Source organism: Dama dama, chromosome 18, assembly GCF_033118175.1.
Source record: "Dama dama isolate Ldn47 chromosome 18, ASM3311817v1, whole genome shotgun sequence".
Classification (NCBI taxonomy): Eukaryota; Metazoa; Chordata; class Mammalia; order Artiodactyla; family Cervidae; genus Dama; species Dama dama.
In genome coordinates, this window is record NC_083698.1 from 90072077 (window position 1) to 90096381 (window position 24305).

General features: G+C 40.2%; 2 protein-coding genes and 1 long non-coding RNA gene across 9 annotated transcripts in view; 1 reads left to right on the top strand and 2 right to left on the bottom strand.

The window, feature by feature from the left end:
• The window catches only part of LOC133072491 (uncharacterized), a 52776-nt gene extending 47235 nt beyond the window's left edge, over positions 1–5541 (top strand). Inside the window, exon 2 of the long non-coding RNA XR_009696743.1 lies at positions 4961–5541. This is a non-coding gene — a long non-coding RNA (uncharacterized LOC133072491). The remainder of the gene's footprint in view (positions 1–4960) is intronic.
• The window catches only part of TSGA13 (testis specific 13), a 188796-nt gene that overhangs the window by 66567 nt on the left and 97924 nt on the right, over positions 1–24305 (bottom strand). The window lies entirely within an intron of this gene.
• Positions 13298–14281, bottom strand: KLF14 (KLF transcription factor 14). The gene has a single exon (XM_061166272.1). The coding sequence runs from the start codon at positions 14279–14281 to the stop codon at positions 13298–13300; it is 984 nt and encodes a 327-aa protein (XP_061022255.1).

Here is a 24305-nt window from a genome sequence, read left to right on the forward strand (position 1 = left end):
ACCTCTTCTTAATCTCTTCTTCTGTTAGGTCCTTACCATTTCTGTCCTTAATTGTGCCCATCTTTGCATGAAATGTTCCCTTGGTATCTCTAATTTTCTCCAAGAGCTCTCTAATCTTTCCCATTCTATTGTTTTCCTCTATTTCTTTGCATTGTTCTCTTAAGAAGACTTTCTTACCTTCCCTTGCTGTTCTCTGGAACTCTGCATTCAGTTGGGTATATCTTTCCCTTTCTTCCTTGCCTTCTGCTTCTCTTCTTTCCTCAGTTATCTGTAAGGCCTCCTCAGACTAGCACTTTGCTTTCTTGCATTTCTTTTTCTTGGAAATGGTTTTGGTCACTGTCTCTTGTACAGTGTTATGAACCTCCATCCTTAGTTCTTCAGGCACTGTCTACCAGATCTAATCCCTTGAATCTATTCATAACCTGTACTGTATAATCATAAGGAATTTGATTTAGGTCATACCTGAATGACCTAGCAGTTTTCTCTACTTTCTTCAACTTAAGCCTGAATTTTGCAATACAGAACTCATGATCTGAGCCACAATCAGCTTCAGGTCTTGCTTATATTGACTGTATGAAGCTTCTCCATCTTTGGTTCCAAAGAGCATAATCAATCTGATTTCAGTATTGACCATCTGGTGATATCTATGTGTACAGTTGTCTCTTGGGTTGTTGCAAAAGGGTGTTTGCTATGACCAGCATGTTTTCTTGACAAAACTCTGTCAGCCTTTGCTCTGCTTCATTTTGTACTCCAAGGACAAACTTGCCTGTTATTCTGGTTATCTCTTGACTTCCTACTTTTGTATTCCAGTCCCCTATGATGAAAAGAACATTTTTTTTGGTGTTAGTTCTAGAAGGTTTTGTAGGTCTTCATAGAACTGGTCAACTTCAGCTTCTTTGGCATCAGTGGTTGGAGCATAGACTTGGATTACTGAACGGTTTGTCTTAGAAATGAACCAAGTTCATTCTGTCATTTTTGAGAGTACACCCAAGTACTGCACTTCAGACTCTTGCTGATTATGAGGGCTACTCCATTTCTTCTAAGGGATTCTTGCCTACAGTAGTAGATATAAAGGTCATCTGAGTTAAATTTACCCATTCCCATCATTTTAGTTCACTGATTCCTCAGATGTTGATGTTCAATCTTGTCATCTCCTGCTTGACCACATCCAATTTACCTTGATTCATGGACCTGACATTCCAGGTTCCTATGCAACATTGTTCCTTATAGCATCTGCCTTTACTTTCAGCACCAGGTATATCTACAACTGAGTGTAGTTTCTGCTTTGGCCCAGTTGCTTCATTCTTTCTGGAACTATTAGTAATTGCCCTCCATTCTTCCCTAGTAGCATACTGGACACTTTCTGACCTGGGGGATTCAGCTTTCCGTGTCATATCTTTATGCCATTTCATAATGTCTATGGGGTTCTTCAATTAAGAGCACTGAAATGGGTTGCCATTTCCTTTTCCAGCCCCTACTTCTAGACTTCCTCAACTTAATTGATGACAACTCCATCCTCCCAGCTGCTCAGGCCTACGCACTTTGAATCATTCTGACTCTCATTCTCTCACTCACTATAACCAATCTTTAGTAAAGTCTATTGGTTTTTCCTCTAAAATGTATTAGAATCTGATCACTTCTCACCACCTCCTCTACTATCACTCTGGTCCAAGCCATCGTCATCTAGACTAATGAGACTGCCTGACATATCACCTTATTTAAGTCCCTTAACATAACAGTCTTCCTGGTGGTTTCCCTGGTGGCTCAGATGGTAAAAAACCTGCCTACAGTGTGGAAGACCTGGGTTCGATCCCTGGGTTGGGAAGATCCCCTGGAGGAGGGCATGGCAATCTACTCCAGTATTCTTGCCTGGAGAATCTCCATGGACAGAGGAGCCTGGAGGGCTACAGGGTTGCGATGAATCAGATATGACTGAGCTACTGAGCACCTGGAGAATCTCCATGGACAGAGGAGCCTGGAGGGCTACAGGGTTGCAATGAGTCAGACATGACTGAGCTACTAAGCACCTGGAGAATCTCCATGGACAGAGGAGCCTGGAGGGCTACAGGGTTGCAATGAGTCAGACATGACTGAGCTACTAAGCACAGCACAGCAGAATAGAATGGTCTTCAACATAAGGCAGATCATATCATGCTTCTGCTCAAGGGCCTCAATAACTCAACATTTTATCCAGAGAAAAGGCCAAATTGTAGGCTATAAGACCCATATGATATGGCATCTCCTCTTCCTTCTAATCGAAATTCTCCAGCCACCCTGGTTTTCTTTCTCTCTCTTGATCTCATCTTCTATGGTTGTTTGTATAACTGTCCCCTCTGCCTGAAGAATTTCTTGCCAGATAGTTCCTGGCTAATTCTTTCACCTCCTTCAAGTCTTTGCTCATATTTTAATGTACAATGAAGCCTATCCAGATCACCCTGTTTATAATCTCAGTCTAACCTGTATTCCCACCCAGCACTCCTGATCCCACTTAGCCTACTGTACTTTTTATTAACTTATTTTCTTTTATTACTTAAAATACTACATACTTATTGCTTCCTTTTTTCTATTTGGCCACACCACACAGCACATGGGATCTTAGTTCCTCCACCAGGGATCGAACCCACACCCCCTGCATTGGAAGCACAGAGTCTTAACCACTGGACCACCAGAGAAATCCCTATGTTCTATATCCCTTCCTCTAAAATATGAGCGCATAAGGGCAGGAATCTGTTTTAGTCACTTTGTATCCTAAGGGCCTATAACAGTACCTGACACATTCTAAGTGCTCAATAAATATTAGTTGACATGTATGTCCCAGTCCATGAAAGCCTGGTTCTTTTAGGTAAAAGCCACACACAGCCCCAGAAGGAAAGCCTCTGGCATTGTCTTCTGGGGCTGCTAGATGCATTCTAGTCTATTGCTGACCCCTGCTGGAACCCACTGAGCAAGTTGCTATCCTACCCTTGACTGAAGTAATGGACCCCAAATTTCATGGGTGACAGGACATTGCTGATATTTTTTTCTGCCATCTACTGTGTTGTACACATACATTTAGAGCAGTAATAACTATAATCTTTCCTTTCCCTTGGACTTATCCTGATTCTAGGGGTCTGCAAGATAGACTTAAACTTTGCTTTTGTTTTATTTATATTTGATGTTTGTTCTTTAGTAAGGACTCCATTAGTTGGGGATGGGGAGGCTGCTCTTAGTTCTACCTTTAGAACTAGTAACTTAATCCTTTTTTTCTTTCTCTTTTTTTGGCTGTGCCTTGGGGCTTGTGAGATCTTAGTTCCCCAACCAGAGACTGAACCCAGGTCCTTGGCTGTGTAAGCACAGAGCCCTAACCAGTGAACTGCTAGGGAATTCTAATAACTAATAACTTTGTCTTTAACCAGACTAAAAATTGGTGGGAGGGAGATATGCTTTTCTTCCACATGACCATTACCTTTGTAACCAAAGGCATCCATTTGCCTCAAAAAAAAAAGATAATTATAGTAGGAATGCAAAGGTAAATAATGACTCTAGTCCAGCTTTTGAAGCCTATAACTAAATACTAATCTTGAAAGCTTTGTTGGGAAAGTAAAAGAAGCTCCAAATTTCAGACATTCTTAAATACTGAGCAAAGCATGAAGCCTGGACAAAAAGTCTTACTATAAATCAGTAGGCAAAGTAAACTTGGAGAATGACATTAAGAAGTTGTCACCTACTGAGGGGGAAATGCAGTGTTCTTCCAGCCAAAAGAGCCTAGGCTAAGCGGAAGGTCAGTGGGGTTGAGACAAAACTTACCTGGTACTTAGATCCCTGAGAAGGAACCCATCAACCCCCTCATTACTTGGGTATTGGCCCCAAAAAAGGAAGGAGGACACGGCATCAGGAACTTAAATAAGATGAGGTAGAATCTGGACTTCTGGGCTAGCCCTTCACTTCCACTGCAAGTTCAATGTGGTGCAATGGGAACGTGGTGCCGTCAAGAAGTAATTCTCCAATGGCTGAGCTATCTAGACAGATGAACCTGTACCCGTCTCCTATTCCCTTTGGTGTGATATGGTGTGACATTTTTCATGTCTTGGCAAGAGGGTGCCCAAATGCTGAGAGAACTCAACACCCAGAAGTCTTCAATTGGGATGAGAAAGTTACATTCAACAGAGACCTCATAAATAAATGCTATAGCAGGACCACTAGCTCCAGCAGAGAAATGAGAAATGGGTCAAGCTCTGAATCATCAAGAGTTTTTGTAAAAAATAAAATGAGAGGGACAATGAGTATTCCAGAGAAAGAGAAAGGAAGGAAGACCTACAAAGGGAGAGAGATTTTCCTGAGGGAGTTTAGATTGGGCTCAGTTTCTATGTGATTTAACTTTTGTTGGCACTCCCACCCTCACGTGCCTACTTCTGCAATGAGCTTAGAAAATGGGAATGAGTCTCCGAGTTTCTGGAAAAGGATGAGCAAAGAAACCCCTGTTCAAATCCTAGAATAGACATTAGCACTCCTGAGCTGACATCTCTAACATTAATATATGGGCAAAAAGGATGTTGATTCCTTTAGATTCTTGAAGTACTATACGTTCGCAGTATAAAATGATCTATTTTTGCCCCACTAATGCTTTATACTTTGAATTTTATTTTGACTCTGATATTAATCTTGTCATACCTGCTTGCTTTTATTAAAATTTGCCTGGTGTATCCTATCCTACCTTACCATCTGCTTTTGTTTTTCAATCAATAGCATTTTCCCCCTCCTTTAAAATATTTTTCAATTTTTAAAAAATGCATGCAAGCAATACATGGAGACATTCACATTTTAAAAGAGCAAAAACATTACATTATTGTCTCTCAATCCTGGTTCTTTCTTTAATTGTTGGCTACTATCCTTTGACCAATTTTTTTGGTCTGTACATCTTAAATTGTGGATTCTTTATATTTTCTGGATATGAATCCTGTTCCTGTTAATTTTTTTTCAGAGTGTAGCATGCTGTTTAATTTTCATTCTGTTTTCACAAGAAGGCAGAGTGCTAAAGAATTGATGCTTTCAAACTACGGTGTTGGACAAGACTTGAGAGTCCCTTGGACAGCAAGGGGATCAATCCAGTGAATCCTAAAGGAAAGCAACTCTGAATACTCATTGAAGGACTGATGCTGAAGCTAAAGTTCCAATACTTTGGCTACCTGTTGTAAACAGCCAACACACTGGAAAAGACCCTGATGCTTGGAAAGAATGAAGGCAGAAGAGGGTGACAGAGAGTGAGATGGTTGGATGGTATCAGCGACTCAATGGACATGAACTTGGGCAAACTCTGGGAAATGGTGAGGGACAGGGAGGCCTGGCATGCTGCAGTCCATGGAGTTGCAAAGAGTTGGACACAACTTGGCAACTGAACAACATGTTTTCAGATGTAAATCATTTTAGAATTTGGATGCAGTCAAACTTGTCATTTCCTCCTTTAAATTTTTGTTTTTAAAATTTTTGTATCCTAAACTAGAAGGTCTTTAACCCAATGATGATATCTTCAAGTTTTTAAATAAATTTTATGGCTTAAAAATATTAGATCTTTACCATCTAACATCTGGGATTTATTTTTCTGAAAGATTTGGGACAGAATGTAATGTTATGTTTTATTTTGTTGTTTTATTTTCTCATGAATAGCCAGTTGTCTCAATGAAATTTATTGACTAGTTTGTCCTTTCCACACTGATGTGAAGTAATACATCTGCCATATGCCAAATTCTATAGTCATAATGAGTTCTTTATTGGGGGGTGGGCTGAGTTCTTTATTCAGCCCACTGATTTGTCTATTCCTGCACTCTACCACACTGTTTTAATGACCATAACATTGTAACATGTTGATATTTGATAAATCAACTCTCCCTCTCACCTCCCATGTTATTCTGTAATATTTCCTTGAAAAAGTTTCATGAAAAATCTATTGGGGGTTTTGACTGAAATTGCATTAAATATATAAATTTTAGAAAAGGGCAGACATCTTTATATTATTGAATTTTAGGAATTCTAAATTATCCCTATTTAGTCATATTTTCTTTTTTTTTTTTTAATTTTTTTATTAGTTGGAGGCTAATTACTTCACAACATTTCTGTGGGTTTTGTCATACATTGATATGAATCAGCCATGGATTTACACGTCTTCCCCATCCCAATCCCCGCTCCCTAGTCATATTTTCTTTTATATCATTCAGTAGAAGTTGTACAGTCTTGTCTATAAAAGATTTTTTATGTTATTTATTGCTACTGCATATGGAATAATCACTTAGTTTGTTATATTTTCTGATTAATGATTGCTGGCATATAGAAAAGTCAATGATTTTCTCTTTTGTTCCATTAATGTAGTAAATTATACCAATGTTGTTATTGTCATTTAGTCACTAAGTCATATCTGACTCTTTTGTGGCCCCATGAACTGTAGCCCACCAGGCTCCTCTGTCCATGGGATTTCCCAGCAAGAATACTGAAATGGGTTGCCATTTCCTTCTCTAGGGCATCTTCCTGACCCAGGGACTGAACCCATGTCTGTTGTGTCTACTGCATTGGCAGGCAGATTCTTTACCACTGAGCCACCTGGGAAGCCCTAAAATTAGTTTATATAAATTATATCAATAGAGCTCAATTAGTGAATTCATCTTGCATTTCTGAGATAAATTTAACATTATCATGTTGCATTATTATTTTCACTGCTGCTGAAATACAATTTATATTTTATTTGGGATTTTTACATAATCTTTACAAATCAAAAGTGGTGTACTTTTTCCCCTCATCTTTTATATATCTTGCTTTGGCATCAAGGTCAGCTTAACTATATAACATGAAATAAACTGGATAACTTTCTCTTCCTATGATTTAAAATGATTTATAAAATGTGGAAGTTATCTGTTTCTTGAAGGTTTAGAGAACTAGCCTATATAACCACCTGGACCAAGTGCCTTTTTTGGAAATAAATCTTTTTTTTGGAAATAAATCTATTTTGGTTTCAGATTTTCTACATTTTCTTCAACTATTTTGAAATTTTATATTTTCCTGTAAAATGATCCATATATTTTCAACTCTATTGATATAAAGTTATTTGTATTATAACTTAAAAATCTGCTCATACATTATAATTTTATATCCTTTGTTATACCTGATAATTTTTTATGGCTTCTTGCCTCTTTCTTAATCATATTTGCCAAATAAATGTTTTTATTAGGCTCTTAAAAACAGAGTTTTGGACAACTCTACTCATTTTTTTTTTTCTTGTTTCACTAATTTCTGCTTTTATCTATTGCAGTGTTTTTTCAACTTTTTTTCATTATTAGTCCTCTAGGGAACTTTTTGGACCTTTTCCCCCTTAATCACTACTTTTTTCATACCCCCAATATTAAACCACACATAGAGTATATGTGTGTTTCTATAGTATAGTCTTGTGAAAAGCCATAATCACTGAAATAGCTAATATTTTTTTCAGTCCTCAAGAACTAATTTTTATTTCCTAAGTGGCAATATTTTCCCTATTGAGAATGCATACCCATTGTAATGTTTTTTTTCTATTTTCTTTGGGCTTATTTTCCTTTTCTTATGGAATTACTTCCATTTTTTTAAAATAAGAAATTTAAGGCTATAAGCTGTACTTTTCCCCCCAGTGCTGTTTGCTTACATTACTGAAGTTTTGCTATTTTGTATTTTTGGTTTCCATTCAGATCTAAATTTTTGTAATTGCCACTTTTACCTGAGTTATATAGAGGTTTGCTTTTACATTTCCCAATATGTGGATTTGGGGTTAGGTTGTTATAGTATTTTTATGTGACTGCCTATCTGAAGTTTGTTGAGACATGCTATCTTACCATATGGTCAACTAAAATTCCTGCAGTCTTTCAAAGCTTGATGTTTTCTGTAGACTTTTTGTGGATACTTTTTATCAATTTAAAAATTATTTTTGTTACTAGTTTGCTAAGGTGTTTTTACTTTTTATTTAAAAATTTTTATTTTTAAACTGTAGTTGATTAACAGTATTGTGTTAATTACTGCTACATAGCATGCTAAGGTGTTTTTAAATTAAATTACAAATTGGTGTTGAGTTTTTTGTTATCTTTTTTGACAGTGCCTTGTGGCTTGTGGGATCTTTCCTACCCAGGGATCCAACCCACGCCCCCTACATTGAAAGCACAGGGTCTTAACTACTGAACCACCAGGGAAATCCTGGTATTGAGTTTAAACAAGTATTTACTTTGGAACCAGAGATGATTTTGATTTTTCCTTCTTAATTTCTATTAATTTGATTAACTACTTTAATACATTTCATGTGTCTCATCTACCCTATGCTTTCCCTTAGAGGCCTAACTCTGTACATTCTCTATACAGAGAATGGAGAATGTACACATTTGTGATCCTATTTAAAATGGTAATATCACTAAGACTAAGCTAAAAATGTTGAAGATACATCTATATTTTCTGTAAGCTTCTAATATACCTATCTTAGTGTTAATGGGATGATTTCCTATTGCTTCCTCTGCAGATTCAGGTAGGTACCTCTCAGTATTTCCCTGGATCTGCGATCCCTAGTGGAAGTGCACATTTCTGTTTCCTCTCTGAGAACTTGCTTCCATTCTTCTGTCGTATCTCTTTGGGCTCCAATTACCTCCTCTACTTTGGTAATGAGTAAATTACCACCCTCTTCTATAGTCTCATCTTAAGATCATTTGGGTCTTTGCCATTTTTATTTTCCAGTTTGTATTATCAATGTTTCTGTGTCCTTTAAGAACACAACATTTGTTTTAAAGAAATCCTTTTCTTCCTCCAGATCAATTGGTCTCTCTTCCTTTATTCACTTTTCACCCTCCCAGTGCTTCCATTTTGACTTCCAGGTCTGCACATACACTTAAAATCAGTGTAGTTCCTACTTGATTTCCTAAATAGACCTGCTTCCTAGGGAGAGAAGAATCCAGGCACAACCCTTCTTAATACTCTTCCTGGCCTTTGGAATTACAATAGCATTGCTTCTCTTTACCTTAAATCCCCATATAACAAACATTTGCATTTCTTTTTACATTTCTGATTAAAACCCACCATTCCTCTGTGACTGAACAAACAACTTGAGTCCTTGAAATTCCCATCAGGGCTCATATAGTCAACACATGAGGCACCAACTTGGGACATAAACGGAAGGTGACTCTTAATACCCATATGACTTAAAGAACTTTACCCCTTCCAGAAGTCTCTCCATAGACCCTATAAAAGGATGCAATGCAAATCAAGATTAGCCCAAATTGGGTGAAACTATTCTAATGCCACCTGTTAATCCCCAGTAAAATTGAAGGGCTAGACTTTCCCAAGTTTGTTTGAGGTACACAAGGAACTTCTGCCATGAAGTTTCTTAAATTCCTCATCTGGAATTCTGGCAGAGAATAAAAGGCAGCACAGATTTTCCTATTCAATAGTGCCTTTCCCTTCTGCAGCAAGCCCATTCTTGTGAATATCTATGTGAAGCCTCAACTGTATCTATGCGAATCAAGATCAGTCACAGTGACCTGTACAGACTACTTTTGCAAAGCCCTACATCTAGTACCTCTAAAAAAATAACGACTTGCCTGTGGACACTAGCTACCATAAGCTGCTAGGACTTGAAAAGGTCAAAGAACTAAAAGGCCCCAAATCACTATGGCACTAAAGTCTGTGCCCTGGCAAACCATATGTTCCATCCCCATCTTATCTGGGTCCCCTAATTCCAGTCAGACTGCCTATTTCTCACGACTTAGTAGACAATGCATATTTGCATGTGTTAGGGCTCAAGGAGAACAATTAATTGCATTCATTTCCTTTCTAAGTTCTCAACCAACTAGGTAATAGATACAATAATCAGACCAATGAAGATCAAAATATCAGTATTTTGTTGAGAAGGCTGTACCTATAACCAAATTGGGCTTTCCAAAGCCACCCCTCCACTACCTTTCACACCCTTCCTGATTCCTCTATTGGGATTACTCACCCAAAGAATATACAAAAGAAACACTTACCTGGTGAGTTGCAAGGGGGCATGGCTGTTCCAAAAGTGGAGACAGAGAGAAGTACTCTTCAGACTTGCCTCTGCAAGGCAGGCCTGGGCCTCAGCAGGTGTGCTTACCATATGAAAGCTGGGATTTGAGTGGTGTGGGTACAGATAGCAGGCAAAGAAGTACAAGAGGCAGGCCTAGCCCACAGAAGGTGTGCTTACCATATGAAAGCTGAGTGGTGCGGGTACATATAGTAAGCAAAGAGGTTCAAAAAAGAGAAGAGAGCTTAGAGTGAGTGTGTGTGTGTGTGTGTGTTCATGATGACCCTCTTCTCTATGTCTCAATCAGAGAATACAATCTTCCTTTGGAGACAGGTGAGTAAGAGGTGCAGACAGGGGCCAAGAGTGAATTCCAATACAACTGTCTTACTTGGAGGAGAATAGGAAAATAAGGACAAATAAAGATTCCTGTCCCCATAGGTGGGACAAAGCCTGTACTCTTCATTCCCTTCCAGCAGGGACAGGGGATCCCATTCCCTCATGCCCAAGGGCTGACGTGGAATTCACTCCCAGCCCCCAACCTATATATCAGGAAGAATTTGATAAATAGATTCAATGTTACTAGGTCATTCCTATATCAAAACTCAGGATGGTGGGAGTAGGGTAGTGGCCAGAGGTTCAGATTGACCCCACCGAACTCCAGACATATTCACTTGCTAAGGTCCATCTGACTAGCAAAAAGAAGCAAAAGAAACACTAATAAAACTAGGAAGGCCCTTTCAAGGCATTTCACTAATATGTCCTCAAGAGCTCTCCGGCTGCTAGAGTGAAAAGGGTAAAACAATACCCAAGGCCAAGAAAGACCAGCCTACAAATACTGTCCCCATTATCTGTCTCCCTTCCCACCACCCCAAGTCCTTGGAGAAGTCAGTGAAAGACACGCCGCATTTAGACTGTCAGAGGCCAATCCCAGACAAAAGTCCCCAAGGTACAAGAACTCAAATAAGGACACTACTGGGGAGATTGAAAAGCAAACATTATTTATCAGATGGTGATAGGAAACATCACGCTTTCTTGAGCCCAATTCCAGAATGGTCAGTGGGAGTTTCTCTCACGTTAACTTCATTTGTCCGCCTACCCAATGGCAGCTCTTCTACTGAAGGGGACAAAGGAGAAATCATAGTCCTCAAGAGGGCCTCAGAGTGCCCTTCTTATCAAGTCCGAGCTGAGGAGACAAAACCAGCAAACGAAGGACTTCCCACCACCAAAACCCGCTTTCACGACTCGGGGCCTCCTCTTCCCACATGTAACTCAAGGAGAACTCCACTCACCCTGCTTAGTCCTCAACAGGGAAACATTGTACTTCTTTATACCCTTTGGGTCCTTCCTAAATATCTTTCCTTCACTTAGTGTAGTGAGCACTTAGTAGAGTCCCCGCATTCATATCACTTGCTCTCTCAAGGAAGCTAGAGTGTCCAGGACTAGAAACTGGCATTGAACAGTAATCTACCAGATTAAAAGACAAAGGCATTCCCACTTTAAGTCCATATTGTATGGAAGGAGGGAATGTACTCAACCTGCTTAGAAAACGGCTTTCGGGTTAAACACAACAGGCAAAGGGTTCAGCGGGAACTGGACAGCTGAAGGAACACAGAAGTGACAGTGAATAGGGAAGGAGGGGATCTTGGTGGCAGTAAGGAAGAGTGGTGCCCTTTGACTAAGAGCCCAGATGGGGTAACTAAGCATGATGGAAAGAGTCAGATAGAAGGCCAAATAACTAAATTTTAGTTATGACTTTTGCCAGCAACTCAGCATGTGACTTTGAGCTTATCTAGCCTTCATCTGCAAAATAGGGGAAAGCAGTCTGTTCAACTAGATGCCTCTTATGGTCCTTTGATAATATGGCATCCTTCACAAGTGTGATTGATGGACTATTACAAGATATTCAGGAAGGGGCCAAAGGGGACTTTACCAGAGCAGGAAATGCCTTTCAGCCTCATCTCTAATGAAAGGGTCACATTCACACATACATAAGCAGAGTGGCCGACAATTTCATCATAGCAGCAGAAACACAGAGAAAAATACATACTGGTGAAGCTCAATTCCTGCACTAAGGGAGCAACACGGAGGGGCTCCAAGGTCAGGGGAGAAGGGTCCTTCCATATGACAATAACTTTCACCTTTCTGTCCCTTCCCCAAATCCAGAGCAGCTTGCTTTTTTGAAAGAAGCCACTCCCACTTCACTTCCCTAAAACCACCAACTCACCTGTTGCAGAAACAAAAATGCACAGATCCCAAGGGAAATAACCCACTAGCTAGCTAGAAATGAACAGAACCTACCACACCTAAGGTTACTTGGGAGTGGCAGCTGGGACCAAAAGCCCTTATTTCCCTGAACATTAACAATGACTCTGAAAGGTCTTCATTTGGACCTGTCCCAACCACAGTCACTTGGGTTTGCCCTCTTGGTGAAGTGGGAACTCACCTGGACCACCATTTTATTTCTGGTGCATTTATGATTGTTTCCAAATTTTCATACCAATCTCATTGTGAGTGAGCCAGGAAGTTACCTCCCCAAGTAGGACTCCAAATGACAGGAAAACCTAGGACAACGACGCAAGTGCAGGGTTTCAGCCCTTGCAACAGGACCTGCAAACAGACGCATGCCACTCCCCAGACACCAAGAAGCATCTCCCAGCCATCCATCCACATGGATTCTTACATGGCCTCTCCTAGCAGAGGTAGCTGGGGCAATTGGGGTGCGGAGGACATCGACCTCCTATCAACCTGGGATCCCTGTTTAAAAGATACTAAAAATACATTAGTAAACATCACTGTTTACAGAAATAGAAATCATTTCTGTTTCCAAAGGCCTCTCACCATCCCAGTCCTGGACATTCCCAAGACTGCCACCCCTGACACCCTCTCCAAGGTCCGCCCTGGTGGGTGAGTAAGACACCAGAGTCTTTTGAGACTGAGAGCTCCTCAGGCATCTGAGAATTCCAGTTTCACATCTCTGGTTCCCATGGAAGGGAGAATCTTCAGGACTCTGGAGAGAACGGGGGTTCATCCCTTCTTATCAGTTCCAGGGGGCTGTCTTGAGGCAATCCCCCCCTTTTGGATGATATACGTGTTGTAACAAATCCTGCTATTTTCGGGCCCCCAGTCCCTCCCCAGAGTCCAACATGCCTGCCTGGACCCCCCCACCCCCATCCCCCAGAGCGGAGAAGCCAGTCTGTGCCTTGGTATAATCACTCAGGGAAAGAGGGATGGGCAGAGAAAAAGCAAGGACAGTGGCCTGGGGTATCGTCCTTGAGGGAACGACTAACAGCAGTGACTGTCAGACAAGCAGGTGGTGAAGCTGGGCACCTGCCCGGGGACGGAGCCGGAGCTGTCCACCAGGTTGGCGGGTTGCGGGTCGACGCGGGGGGTGCGACGGCGCCCCCGGTACTCGATCATGTCAGGATGATAGGATGGGTGGCGGCGGGCGTGCTTGGTCAGGTGGTCGCTCCGAGAGAACTGCTTGGGGCAGAGTGGGCAGGAGAAGCGTTTCTCGCCCGTGTGCGTCCTGTAGTGGCGGGCCAGCTCGTCGGAGCGCGTAAACTTCTTGTCGCAGTCGAGCCAGTCGCAGGAGAACGGGCGCTCACCCGTGTGGGTGCGCTGGTGGGACTTCAGATGTGATGACTTGTAATAGGCTTTGTTGCAGCCCGGGAAGGGGCAGCGATGGCGCTTGGCAGCAGGTGTTACTGGCCTCCGACGGGGGCCTGGACCCGTGGCGGGGGCGGGGCCGGCCCCAGGGGCCACGCCAGACGCCGCGCCAGGGTGGGCAGGCGCTCCCGGGACGGCTGGCGCGCCAGGGACTTCGAGCGCGCCGGAGGAGTGCATGGGTCCCGAGACCTCGGCTGCGCAGGAGGCCGGGGCTGGCTGGGAGCCCAGGGTCGGGCCGGAGCACGGGGTCGGGTCGGAGGAGCCGGACGAAGCGCGCAGAACTTCCCCGGAGTACTCTGCGAAGCCCCCACCAGAGCCGCCGCGCAAGTCAGCCAAGACGCTTGCAGCCAGCAGGTGGGGCGCGGCGCCGCCCGCGCCGGGGCTAGGGGCGGGGACCTGGGGGAGCGGGGGGACCGACGCGGGCCCCGGTGGCCCCGGACCCGGCAGAGCGGACTCCGGCGGCGCCGCACCCACCTCCGAGCTGGCCGCTCCGCCCGCGCCCTCGGGGTCCGGCGGGCGGCGGTGAACCACAGCACCCGCGGACATGGACACCAAGCACTCGGCGGCGAAGTAGTCCAGGCACGCCACGGCAGCCGACATGCTGGCAGCGCCGGGCCGCCGGCGCGCGCCGTCCGAGCGCGGCCGGCCGCGGGCGAGAGAGTTCTCGGGAGCGTCCGTCCCCGCTGCCTCGGAGCGAGAAGCAGGAGGCCCGGTGCGCGCCGCCCGCCGCCCGCAGCCGCCGCCGCCGCCGCCGCTGCCGCCGCCGCCGCCGCAGCAGCAGCCGCCGCGGCCGCCCGCGCGGAGCCCGCCCCGCCTGACGCGCCCCTGACGCACCGGAGCCCGCGGGGGCGGCGGGACCCGCCCCGGCCGGCAGGACACCCCTCGGAACGCGCGGCCCACCGGGGCTAAGTCATTCCTAACAGCCTAAGAAATTATCTTGTCTTCGCATTCTTGCCTCTGCCGGCGAGCCAGGTAATTTTAATAAAGAGAAAACTCCCCGATCGTAACTTCTGGGCAGCCTGCCGGCTTCGCCCCCCCTTCGCCCGCTGGTCCTCCGCCAGCTGGGTGTCCGGCGGAGTCCGCGAAACTTTTTTTTTAAGGGAAAAAAATGCTTATACCTGACATGTCTTTCGATTCATAATTACGATTGTTAGTAAAGCGGGCTGGGATTACGTTTCACTTCTGTTACCGCTCTCCGATCAGATTTAAAATATCCCCGAGTCTTCACCAAAAAAAAAAAAAAAAGTTTTCTCATCTAACAGTCCCGCTGTCAACCCAGGGTCCGTACCAATTCCCTAAATAGAGCCGCTACGTAGCCATTAATTAATTTTCGAACCAGAAACATTTTTAACCTTGAAAAAAGCAAAGAATCCTCTCATGGTTGAAATTGAAACTTAAAATCCTTTGAGTAACGATTTAACTATTCAGCCAACGAAAGAAAAATGCATGTTTAAACTGCATTAACCTGTCACAGGCATACAAACAAATTTCCACGCTGAAATATAAATTATAGACTAGCAGCGAGATAAACACATTAAAATGGACTCCCACAATTTTAATAATAGAAAGTCACGTTTCCAATTAGGCAACGTCTTTTATTTTTCTCTTGACAAAAATTAAAAATAAGAAAACGCAGCAAATTATATAGAATTGCTCATATGGTGTTTTGTGATTGTAGAGCCTTTTTATACAGTCAGATATATGTGTGTGTATGTTTACATTTCTTTGCTGCTTTAATTTTTTTCCCTCCTTTGACTTAAAAAATTGAAAACACACAGAAAAGCAAACAGGATAATTTCTAAAAATAGTCATAGCGTGGTTTTTGATGTATACAAGCTTTACTTATATAGATTTGAATTATGTGCAGTTTATTTGCAGTTCTTTAATACTTTTCTTTTTCTTTTGAAAATTAAAAATGCAGATACCTCAAGAATAACAAACATTAATGTATGTACTTCCTGAGGATAATCAAACGTGAAATATTTGTCACTTTGGCTTCAGGCTTTTTATTTATATTAAAGATTCCAGATAGAGCTGACTGTCACCTTATTTCCCTCCCCAGTTTCATTCACCTTTCTCTCTTCTTACTTGCCTAGGTATCAGTGTCATAAAGTGTGTATGCTTCCAGTACTGTTGCTATCCTTTATTACCTAATTACCTCTATATATTTACATGTAAATATATATGTCTATGCTTATATGTTTTAAGTTTTCTTTATAAATGGTACAGCAAAATGTAGAAATAATTTTGCAACTTACTTTTTGCCCTCAATATGATTTTGAAAACTATCCATGTTGACACTTACAGAATCTACTTTATTCATTTCAGTAGCTTTATGATCCTGTCAGCTTTATTATTTTTATGGAGATTCTATTCTAAAACAGATAATTATTATAAAGCTGCTTGCTTCAACATTTTAGACAATTAACTCTCACTCTACACATATTAAAATTGTATCAGATAGAATTCTTCACTAGCTTTTTTAAAAAAATATTATTATTTAGAAAAAAATCTAAAGCTATTTTAAAATGCAGAGAGACTATTACAGGCACCCATGTACCTATCTCATATAACTAGTATATGACAGCATTTCGCCATACCTGCTTCACGTCTGTTTTTAATTGAGCTGTTCATCATTTCTGATAAAATTGAAGTCCCTTCGTACTCCTCCCCAAAACCATTCTACACCCTTTTCTCCAAGGCAAGTATTACCATGAATTTTGTATGTAACTTTCCTCTAGGTTTATACTTTTACTATATATGAACTCACACAGAGTATTGCTTTGATTTTTAAAATGCACATGTGTGGTGTTAGACTGTACATATTCTGTGACTTGTTTTGTTTTCCCTTTGTGGTATGTTTTCATTCTTTCTCACCATGTTGATAAATATAAATCCTGTTCATTCATTTTAATTGCTATATTACAGATCCATGCATATGAATATGTTGTGTTTATTCATTCCCCTATTAATGAATATTGAAGCTGCTGCAAATATTTTGGTATTAACAGCAATGCTCTTATGAACATATGTGTTCCTGTGTCCCTTGCATACCTGCGAGAATTTCTGTGTCTTCCTAATGGGGAATTGCTAGGTTACACACACATTTTCAGTTTATTAGAGACTGCCAAATATTTTTTCAATTTGCACAACTATTAGCAGTCTATGAGAGTTCCTATTTCCCTCACATGACCTTCAACACTTTCTAAATTCAGACTTTTCTTATTTCTGACAATTAGATATTTTTTTTAAAACTCAGAATCTCATTGTTAATTTAATTTTCCCTCACTGACAGTGAGGTTGAGTATTTTTTCATATATTTACTGGCCATTAAGGTTTCTGAGTGTGTGGTTTGTTTTTTCATAGTCCTCATCTATTTATCCAATGGGCTGTGAATGTTTTCATCTTTCCCCCTCTTGGTTTGTAGGAGTTCACATATATAACATTATATTGCCTCATTCTGGGACTCTTTTAACTTTTGATAACTTTTGATAACTTTTGAACTATTGAAAATTTAAAATGTAGTCATATTCACTGATCTTTAGAGTTTGTGTCATTTGTGTCATGTTAAAGACATCTCTCCACATGTGATGCCACAAAGATACCCTCCTATGTTTTTTCCCTTAATGTTTTAAGTTTTGTTTTCCACACTTGTAAAATGGATCCATCAGGGATTTATTTTTTGAATGGTGTAAAGTAGGAATTTAATTTTATTTTCCCTGTTTCCATATGAAAAACTGTTATCATGACTTGATTTACTAAACAGTCTTTCATTCCTTCCCTTAATGGGTAATGCCACTGTGATTATAAATTAAATTTCTGTATATTCATGGATAGATTTCTACTTTGTCCTTTTCTTTTGGCCAAACCAATTCTGAGCCAGTACCAAGTATTTTTAATTATTATGGTTTTATAATAAATCTTCATTTATAGAAGCGCGTTTACCTATTTGTTCATTAAAAAAAGCTGTAACAGCTATTTTTGGACCTCTGCTTTCCTACACTAACTTTAGTATCAGTTGGTCAACTTCTGTTGACAAACCTTTCTGGTATTTTGGTCAGTTAAATTTGCAGGTTAAATTTTGGGAGATATGACATTTTTATAAAATTGAGTCATCCAGTGTATTAATATTATTCTGATTTCCTGATATCCTTCTGTAACATTTTATACTTTTGTGTTTAAAATTCTTGTACTTGTTAGGTTTATTCCTAGGTATCTTACTATTTTGTTGCTTTTAGAAGTGGAATCCTTTAAAATTTCTTTAATGGGTTAGTGCTGCTACTGGGAATTGTTACTGATTTTAGAATAATCCTCTTTTTTTTTTGGCCGTGCTGCGTGGCCGGTGGGATCTTAGTTCTCCAACCAGGGGTTGAACCTCGGCCCTTGGCAGTGAGAGGGTGGAATCCTAATCTCTGGATTGTTCAGCCAATATGCTTAACTTTCTTATTCAAGTTTGTTTGCAAATTCTCTTTAATTTTTATGTAGATAATATTATCTCTGAATAATACTCTTAATACTTTCTCCTTTTCTTATCGCATTGAATGGATGGGGACCTCCAGTATAATATCAAATAGTAAGCAGTATTTTCCTATTTCTATCTCATTGAGAATGTCTCTAGTGTGTCATCATTATTTATTATAGTTGCTATAAGTTTTTGATAGAAACTCTTTATCAGGTTAGGGAGTCCTTTTCTCTCCCAGTTGAGTTTAAAGAGGAATATTTTTAAACAATGAAATGAATGTTGAATGTTATTAAGTGCTTTTTCTAAAACTTTTGAGATGATAATTGGTTTTGTCTGATGTATTAAAGTAATGGATAACTTTGATAGGTTTTTCTACCATGGATTTATCCTTGCGTTCATTGACATAAATCTTGCTTTGCCATGAAGTACTATTATTTTTTACTACACTACTTATGCAGTTTGCAAGTGCTTTTTTATTTTAGTATCTATGTTCATAACTGATATTGGTGTCATAACTGATAATTTTCTTTTCCTGAGCTACCTTTGTCCATGTTTATACTACTCTCATAAAATGCATTTAGATGTTTTTCTTTTTCTGTTATCTGTAATAATTTGTATATAATAGGTTCTATTTGTTCCCTGAATGTTTGGTAAATCTCATCTGTGAAACCATCATATTTTGAAAATTCAGTTCAATTTCTCTCATGATTATTAGTTTATTTGGATTTTCTGTACCTTCTTGAGTCAATTTTGGTAATTCACATATTTTCTTTAGAAATTAGATGCTACAATCAAGCCTCTAAAATTTTGGTGTGTGATTCATAACATTCCCTCATTATTTAAAAATTCTCCGTGGTATCAGTAGTTATATCCTCCTTTTCAGTCCTGATATATATTTGTGAATTCTCTGTTCTTTTTTGTCTCAGCAGAGGGTTTGTCTACACTTTAAGACAAACCTGTACAAGTTTGTCTGTAGTCTTTTAAAAAATAGCCAGCTTTTGCTGATCATATCTGTCTCTTTTAAAATATACATTTGTTTAATTGCTGCATTTATTTTTATTAATCTCTCATGCTTTTTGTCTAGTTTAGCATATTACATCTTCTTTTTTAAAAAAAAGTGTTTCAACTGAAATACCTAACACATTAACTTTCAATCTTTCTTATTTTCTAAAATATAACTTAGGGCTATAAATTCCCATTGAAGAGAAGTTTCCTATGTCTTGTCTTTACTCCACAGGTTTCAAAATAGTGCTTTCATTGTCATTCAATTCTACATCATAATTCTGTTGTGATTTCTTAGCTGTTGAATTTTCAGAAGGGTGCTTTCTGTAGATGACAGCATCCTGCCTACCAACAGTGCAGAAAAAGTAACATTTACTTCTGTGTAGGTGATCACCTAAGGGAAGATCTTTCTGGAACAAAAAGGAGGTGCCTCTGTGTTGAAGGTAAGTATTTGCTCATGTTTTTCTTCATTTGTGGATGTGGAGCTGATATTGCAGCTTGTCTAGATGGCGCTCTTGTATTTTGGAAAAGCTGTGCGAACGAGGGACTTGGGGCTGGGGCCCTAGTACTGGTTTAGAGGTTGCTGAAGGAGCTCTTCCAGTTCCAGTGGAAAACACACAGTCTTCAACTGCTGGGAGGGATCTCCTAAAAGATTTCTTTGTATGAAAAGCAGCAGAATTGGAGGAAATTGCAGGGAAGTGACGCTTTATACATAGATAGTTTCTCTGGATAGGGAGGGGAGTTTTTGGTTGTTTCTTGGGATTGATTGACTCTGGTTGTTTCTCTGAATAATGGACAGGGCATCAGTTGTTTAAGTTGATGAGAAGACTTTTGGGTTTTGGTGTAACTGGTGTTCTATCACTTGAGCTGATCTGTAACCAATGCATATTGTATCACCTCTTAAGAATTTGCTCTGGACGTATAATGGAGGATTATTTGAAATGGAAAGTAGAATAAGAGTAATTTCTCAATGTAGTGTTTACTGTGACTTGAAATAAATGTTACAGAAATGATCTCTCTCCCAAGCTTATTCAGAAGCTTCCAAGAGCAACATCAAAAAGATGTTCCTGAAAGCCTAGAGAGATTGACCTGCCCATCCCTTTGGTGATAAGTGGTTCAAAGGAGGCACATAGTAGGCCTCCTCTAAATATATATGGAACAAATGAATAGGAATATATAAACTGACAGATTAGTATTGCTATTCATTCATGCTTACCAGTCTCAAGTAGACATTTAACATTCCCAGAAATATTGCAAACCCATTTGCATCTGTGCTAGTCTCCTTCCTGCCTTTTGGCAAAGTCCAGTCCATTCTCATTAATTCTAGCCCCATGACTTCTTGTTTCTCAAGGTCCACAATCCAAACATATCTTCTCTCTCTCCATCACATTCTTTCTCTCCTCCTCTGCAGAATAGTTTCAATCAACATTCAATAATGAACCATTATAATAGCTCCAATTAAAACAACTCCCCACTCAACTCTCCATCTCCTCTAGCTGCTGTCACATAGCTGCTTTCCCCTATAAAGCCAAATTTCTCAAGAGATGGATATCTTATCTGTTCTCTTGCACCATTTCCACACCCTCACGTGTTATTATTAAAATCACTCCAATATTTAGCCCTTACTTTGCCATGGAAATTCTTCTTGTTAAGATCAGTACTGATGCACAACGGTGTGAATGTACTTCATGCCATGGAACTGAACACCTAAGAGTGGTTAAAAATGGTAAATTTCCTGTTATGTTTATTTTACCACAATACAAAAGTGCTTTGCTCAAAAAGAAAACAAGATCAACATTGACCTCCACATTGCTAAATCGAATCGTCAGGTTAACAGATCTTTCAGAGCAGTGGAGTCACCCTGGAGACAGTCTTTTACGGCTTCTGTGGGACTTCATTCTTTTGGGCTTTCTTTTGTCTTTCTAACTGTTCCTTTCCAGTGTTAATTATTCATTTATATTCCTTTACTTAAGCTTTAAAATTTAAATTTCTACAGAATTCTATACAAATCCCTCTTCTGTTAATTCTACACAGTCTCTAGGTACTTGTTAACATTTTCCATGACTTAAGCACACCTGTATACTGACAGTTTATGAAATTATAATCTTTACACCAGATATATTTTCCAGAGATGTCAGGTAGTTTTATATCCATGTGACTACTTGATAACTCCCCAACCCTTCTGTGATGTCTCATAGATGTCTCAAACTTAATATATTCAAAAGCTGACTTCTTCTTGCCCCTAAATCTAATCTTCCTGTATTTTTCCCTGTCTCAGCAAATAGCCATTTCATACATCCTGTGCCTCAAGCCAGGAAACTGGGTGTCATTCTTGACACCTCCCTCTCCATCACCTCTCCCCCATTTAATTCATCTTCATGTTTAGTTAATTCTGTCTTCAAAATGTATCTTGACCATTCACTTTTCTGTTTTCCCTGCCAGTGTCCTAATCCAAACCACTGTCATCTTTTGGTCTAATTACTGTAATAGTGTAACATATTCGTGGGTTCTGAGGGTTAGGGGCGCCCTTATCCTGCCAACACAAGGCTGTTGCAGAGTAAATGAAGAGGAAGAGATGGGAAGAGCATGGGAAGAGTTAGATGAGTTCAGAGATCTGGGTGAGTGGGAAGGCTGGTCATGTAGAACCTTAAAAGCCAGTATAAAGAATGATATGGAAAGTTTTAGGGAGGATTTTGAGCAGTTACATGATTTGAATTACTCTTTAGAGGTTTACCCTGTTTGCTATGTGGAGAACAGACTAGAGTGCCAGCAAGAGTGGAAGCAGGTGACGGGTTAGTTAGCCACAGGAGAAACCCAAGCCAAAGGTGACGGTGCCACCAGAGTGGGGGCAGTGAGGGTGGCGAGATGTGGCCTGAGTCTGGATGTCTCCTGCAGAACAGTGTAAGATGTGTGCTTGCTGACCTGTTGGATATAGGGCAGGAGAGAGGCTGAGGGCTCACAAATGACTCTTAAGATTTCAGTCCAGCAATGGGAAGAATATATTTTGTATTTTGAGATGAAGAAGACTTGAGAGGGAGCAAGATATAGGAGGTGGAAAGGGAGTTGGTGTTTGGAGACTTTGAAGTGCCTTGCAGACATGCTGGGGATGTTGAGCAGGCATTTGGATCTATGAGTCTGATGCTTTTGCAGTTTTCAGTTTGGTCTGCATGCCTGACTGGGCAACAGGATAAAAGGGTCTTTTTAAAAGTGCTACGTATTTTTTATGGGCTTCCCTGGTGGCTCAGATGGCAAAGAATCCTCTGAAATGCAGGAGACCTGAGTTCAAATACTGAGTCAGGAAGATTCCCCTGGAGAAGGGAATGGCTACCCACTCCAGTATTTTTGCCTGGAGAATTCCATGGACAGAGGAGCCTGGTGGGCTACAGTCCACGGGGTCACTGAGAATTGGACACGAATGAAGCAACTTATGCATGCATGCATATATTTTTATGTGTATGTTTTTGGAGGATAGGGATTCTAACTTTTGGTAGAGTTTCTCAAATGCCATATATGATTCTTTTGTTTAATATTTTAGTATAATGATAATAAGTCATTATATAAATATTTTTAAATTTACAGTTTACATTAAGCTATAAACATTGAATACTTTCTATTTCATGTAATCTAATAATTTAAATATAATTCTTTAGATTCAATTTCAATTCTTAGTAAAGCTCCTATGTTCTTAGCTGTCAGTTTCTTTTAGATCCAGCTGAACTTCTTTCATGCTACATTCAGGCTCATGTTAATTTACAAGCCTAAGCAAAGTATTCATGACCTTATGAAAATCAGGTGAGCCTTTATTTGACTAATTTCAAATACTTTTCAGTGCCTGTACTGTTATGAGCTTTAAAAAATAATCATTGACAGGAAGAGTTAGCACATGGTAAATTATCAGTAAATATTTTTACATAATGAGACTGAGAGCAAAGGCTTGACTGAGTTGTCTATATTGAGACAGAAAAAAGTCGGTGAAGGTTTTATAATATGATGGCCCAACAGTTCAGCAATATGTGTGGAGTCGAACAAATCAGATTCAAATCTCAGCACAGGACATGGCACCTTCCCCTTTCACGTGGAGGAATATAAGTTGGTGCAGCTATTTGACAATAATTTGTAAAGATGACACTGTACATACCCTGTAACTTGGAAATATCATGCCTTGGTAGATATTTAGAGAAACTCTGATTGCTAGCCCTAGGAGATGGCTTCAGATATGTTCAGTGGAACATTTGCTGCAAATTTTTGAAGCAATCTAAATATTGATAAAAATGCAAGGCAATACTATACACTAGTAAAAATAAATGATGAACAAAAAAAAAAAATCCCAGCTAGCTCATAGATAATGTTTCATGCTCAGTAAATAGGGCAGGAAAAAAAACCCCAAAATTTTGGAAGAATTTGTCTAATATGATAGCATGTACGTGGCCTGGTGGGCTACAGCGCATGGGGTCAGAGAGTCAGGCACGACTGAGCAATTGACACACACGTGAAGATTAAGTACATGGGAATTATTATTAAATTAGCAGATTACCGTTGTTAATAGCACAAACTCTGCAGCCAGGCTTTCCGGCACTGGTTGCTGTCGCTTAGCTGATCAGCTATGAGACTTAATTAAATTACTTCTCATTTATAAAAAGGTGAAAATAATAGTACCTACTTCCTTGGGCTGTAGTGACAAGTTATTATGTGTAAGGTGATCGGATCATCCATAGGCAGATAGTAAGCACTATATGAGTTATTAATTTTTTAATTCATGTATTATCCATCATATATATCCATATATCAAAAATAAAATCCGAGAATGGGTATGATAAACACATTTTAAGCAGTAATCATCTCTGGTGTGAGAGGAAAGGGAATGAGATTTCAAGAGATTCTTTAGTGTTTTATTTATTTTTTAAGAAACTTGAATCAAGTCAGGCAAAATGGTAAGATCTGTCAGTATGGATGGTGGGTGCAATCCTGTTTGCTGTGTTTTTTATCCTCTATACTTTTCTATGTGCATGACATATTTCATTTCAAAAAATCCCAGTAGAGAGCCTGGGACATGACATGCACAAAAACTTCTTGCTGAACGAGTGAGTGGTTGAGAAGTGGTTGGCGAAGCGGCCAGGAGAGCACTCAGATGAACTCCCCTTGTGGTCTACTTTCTAGTCC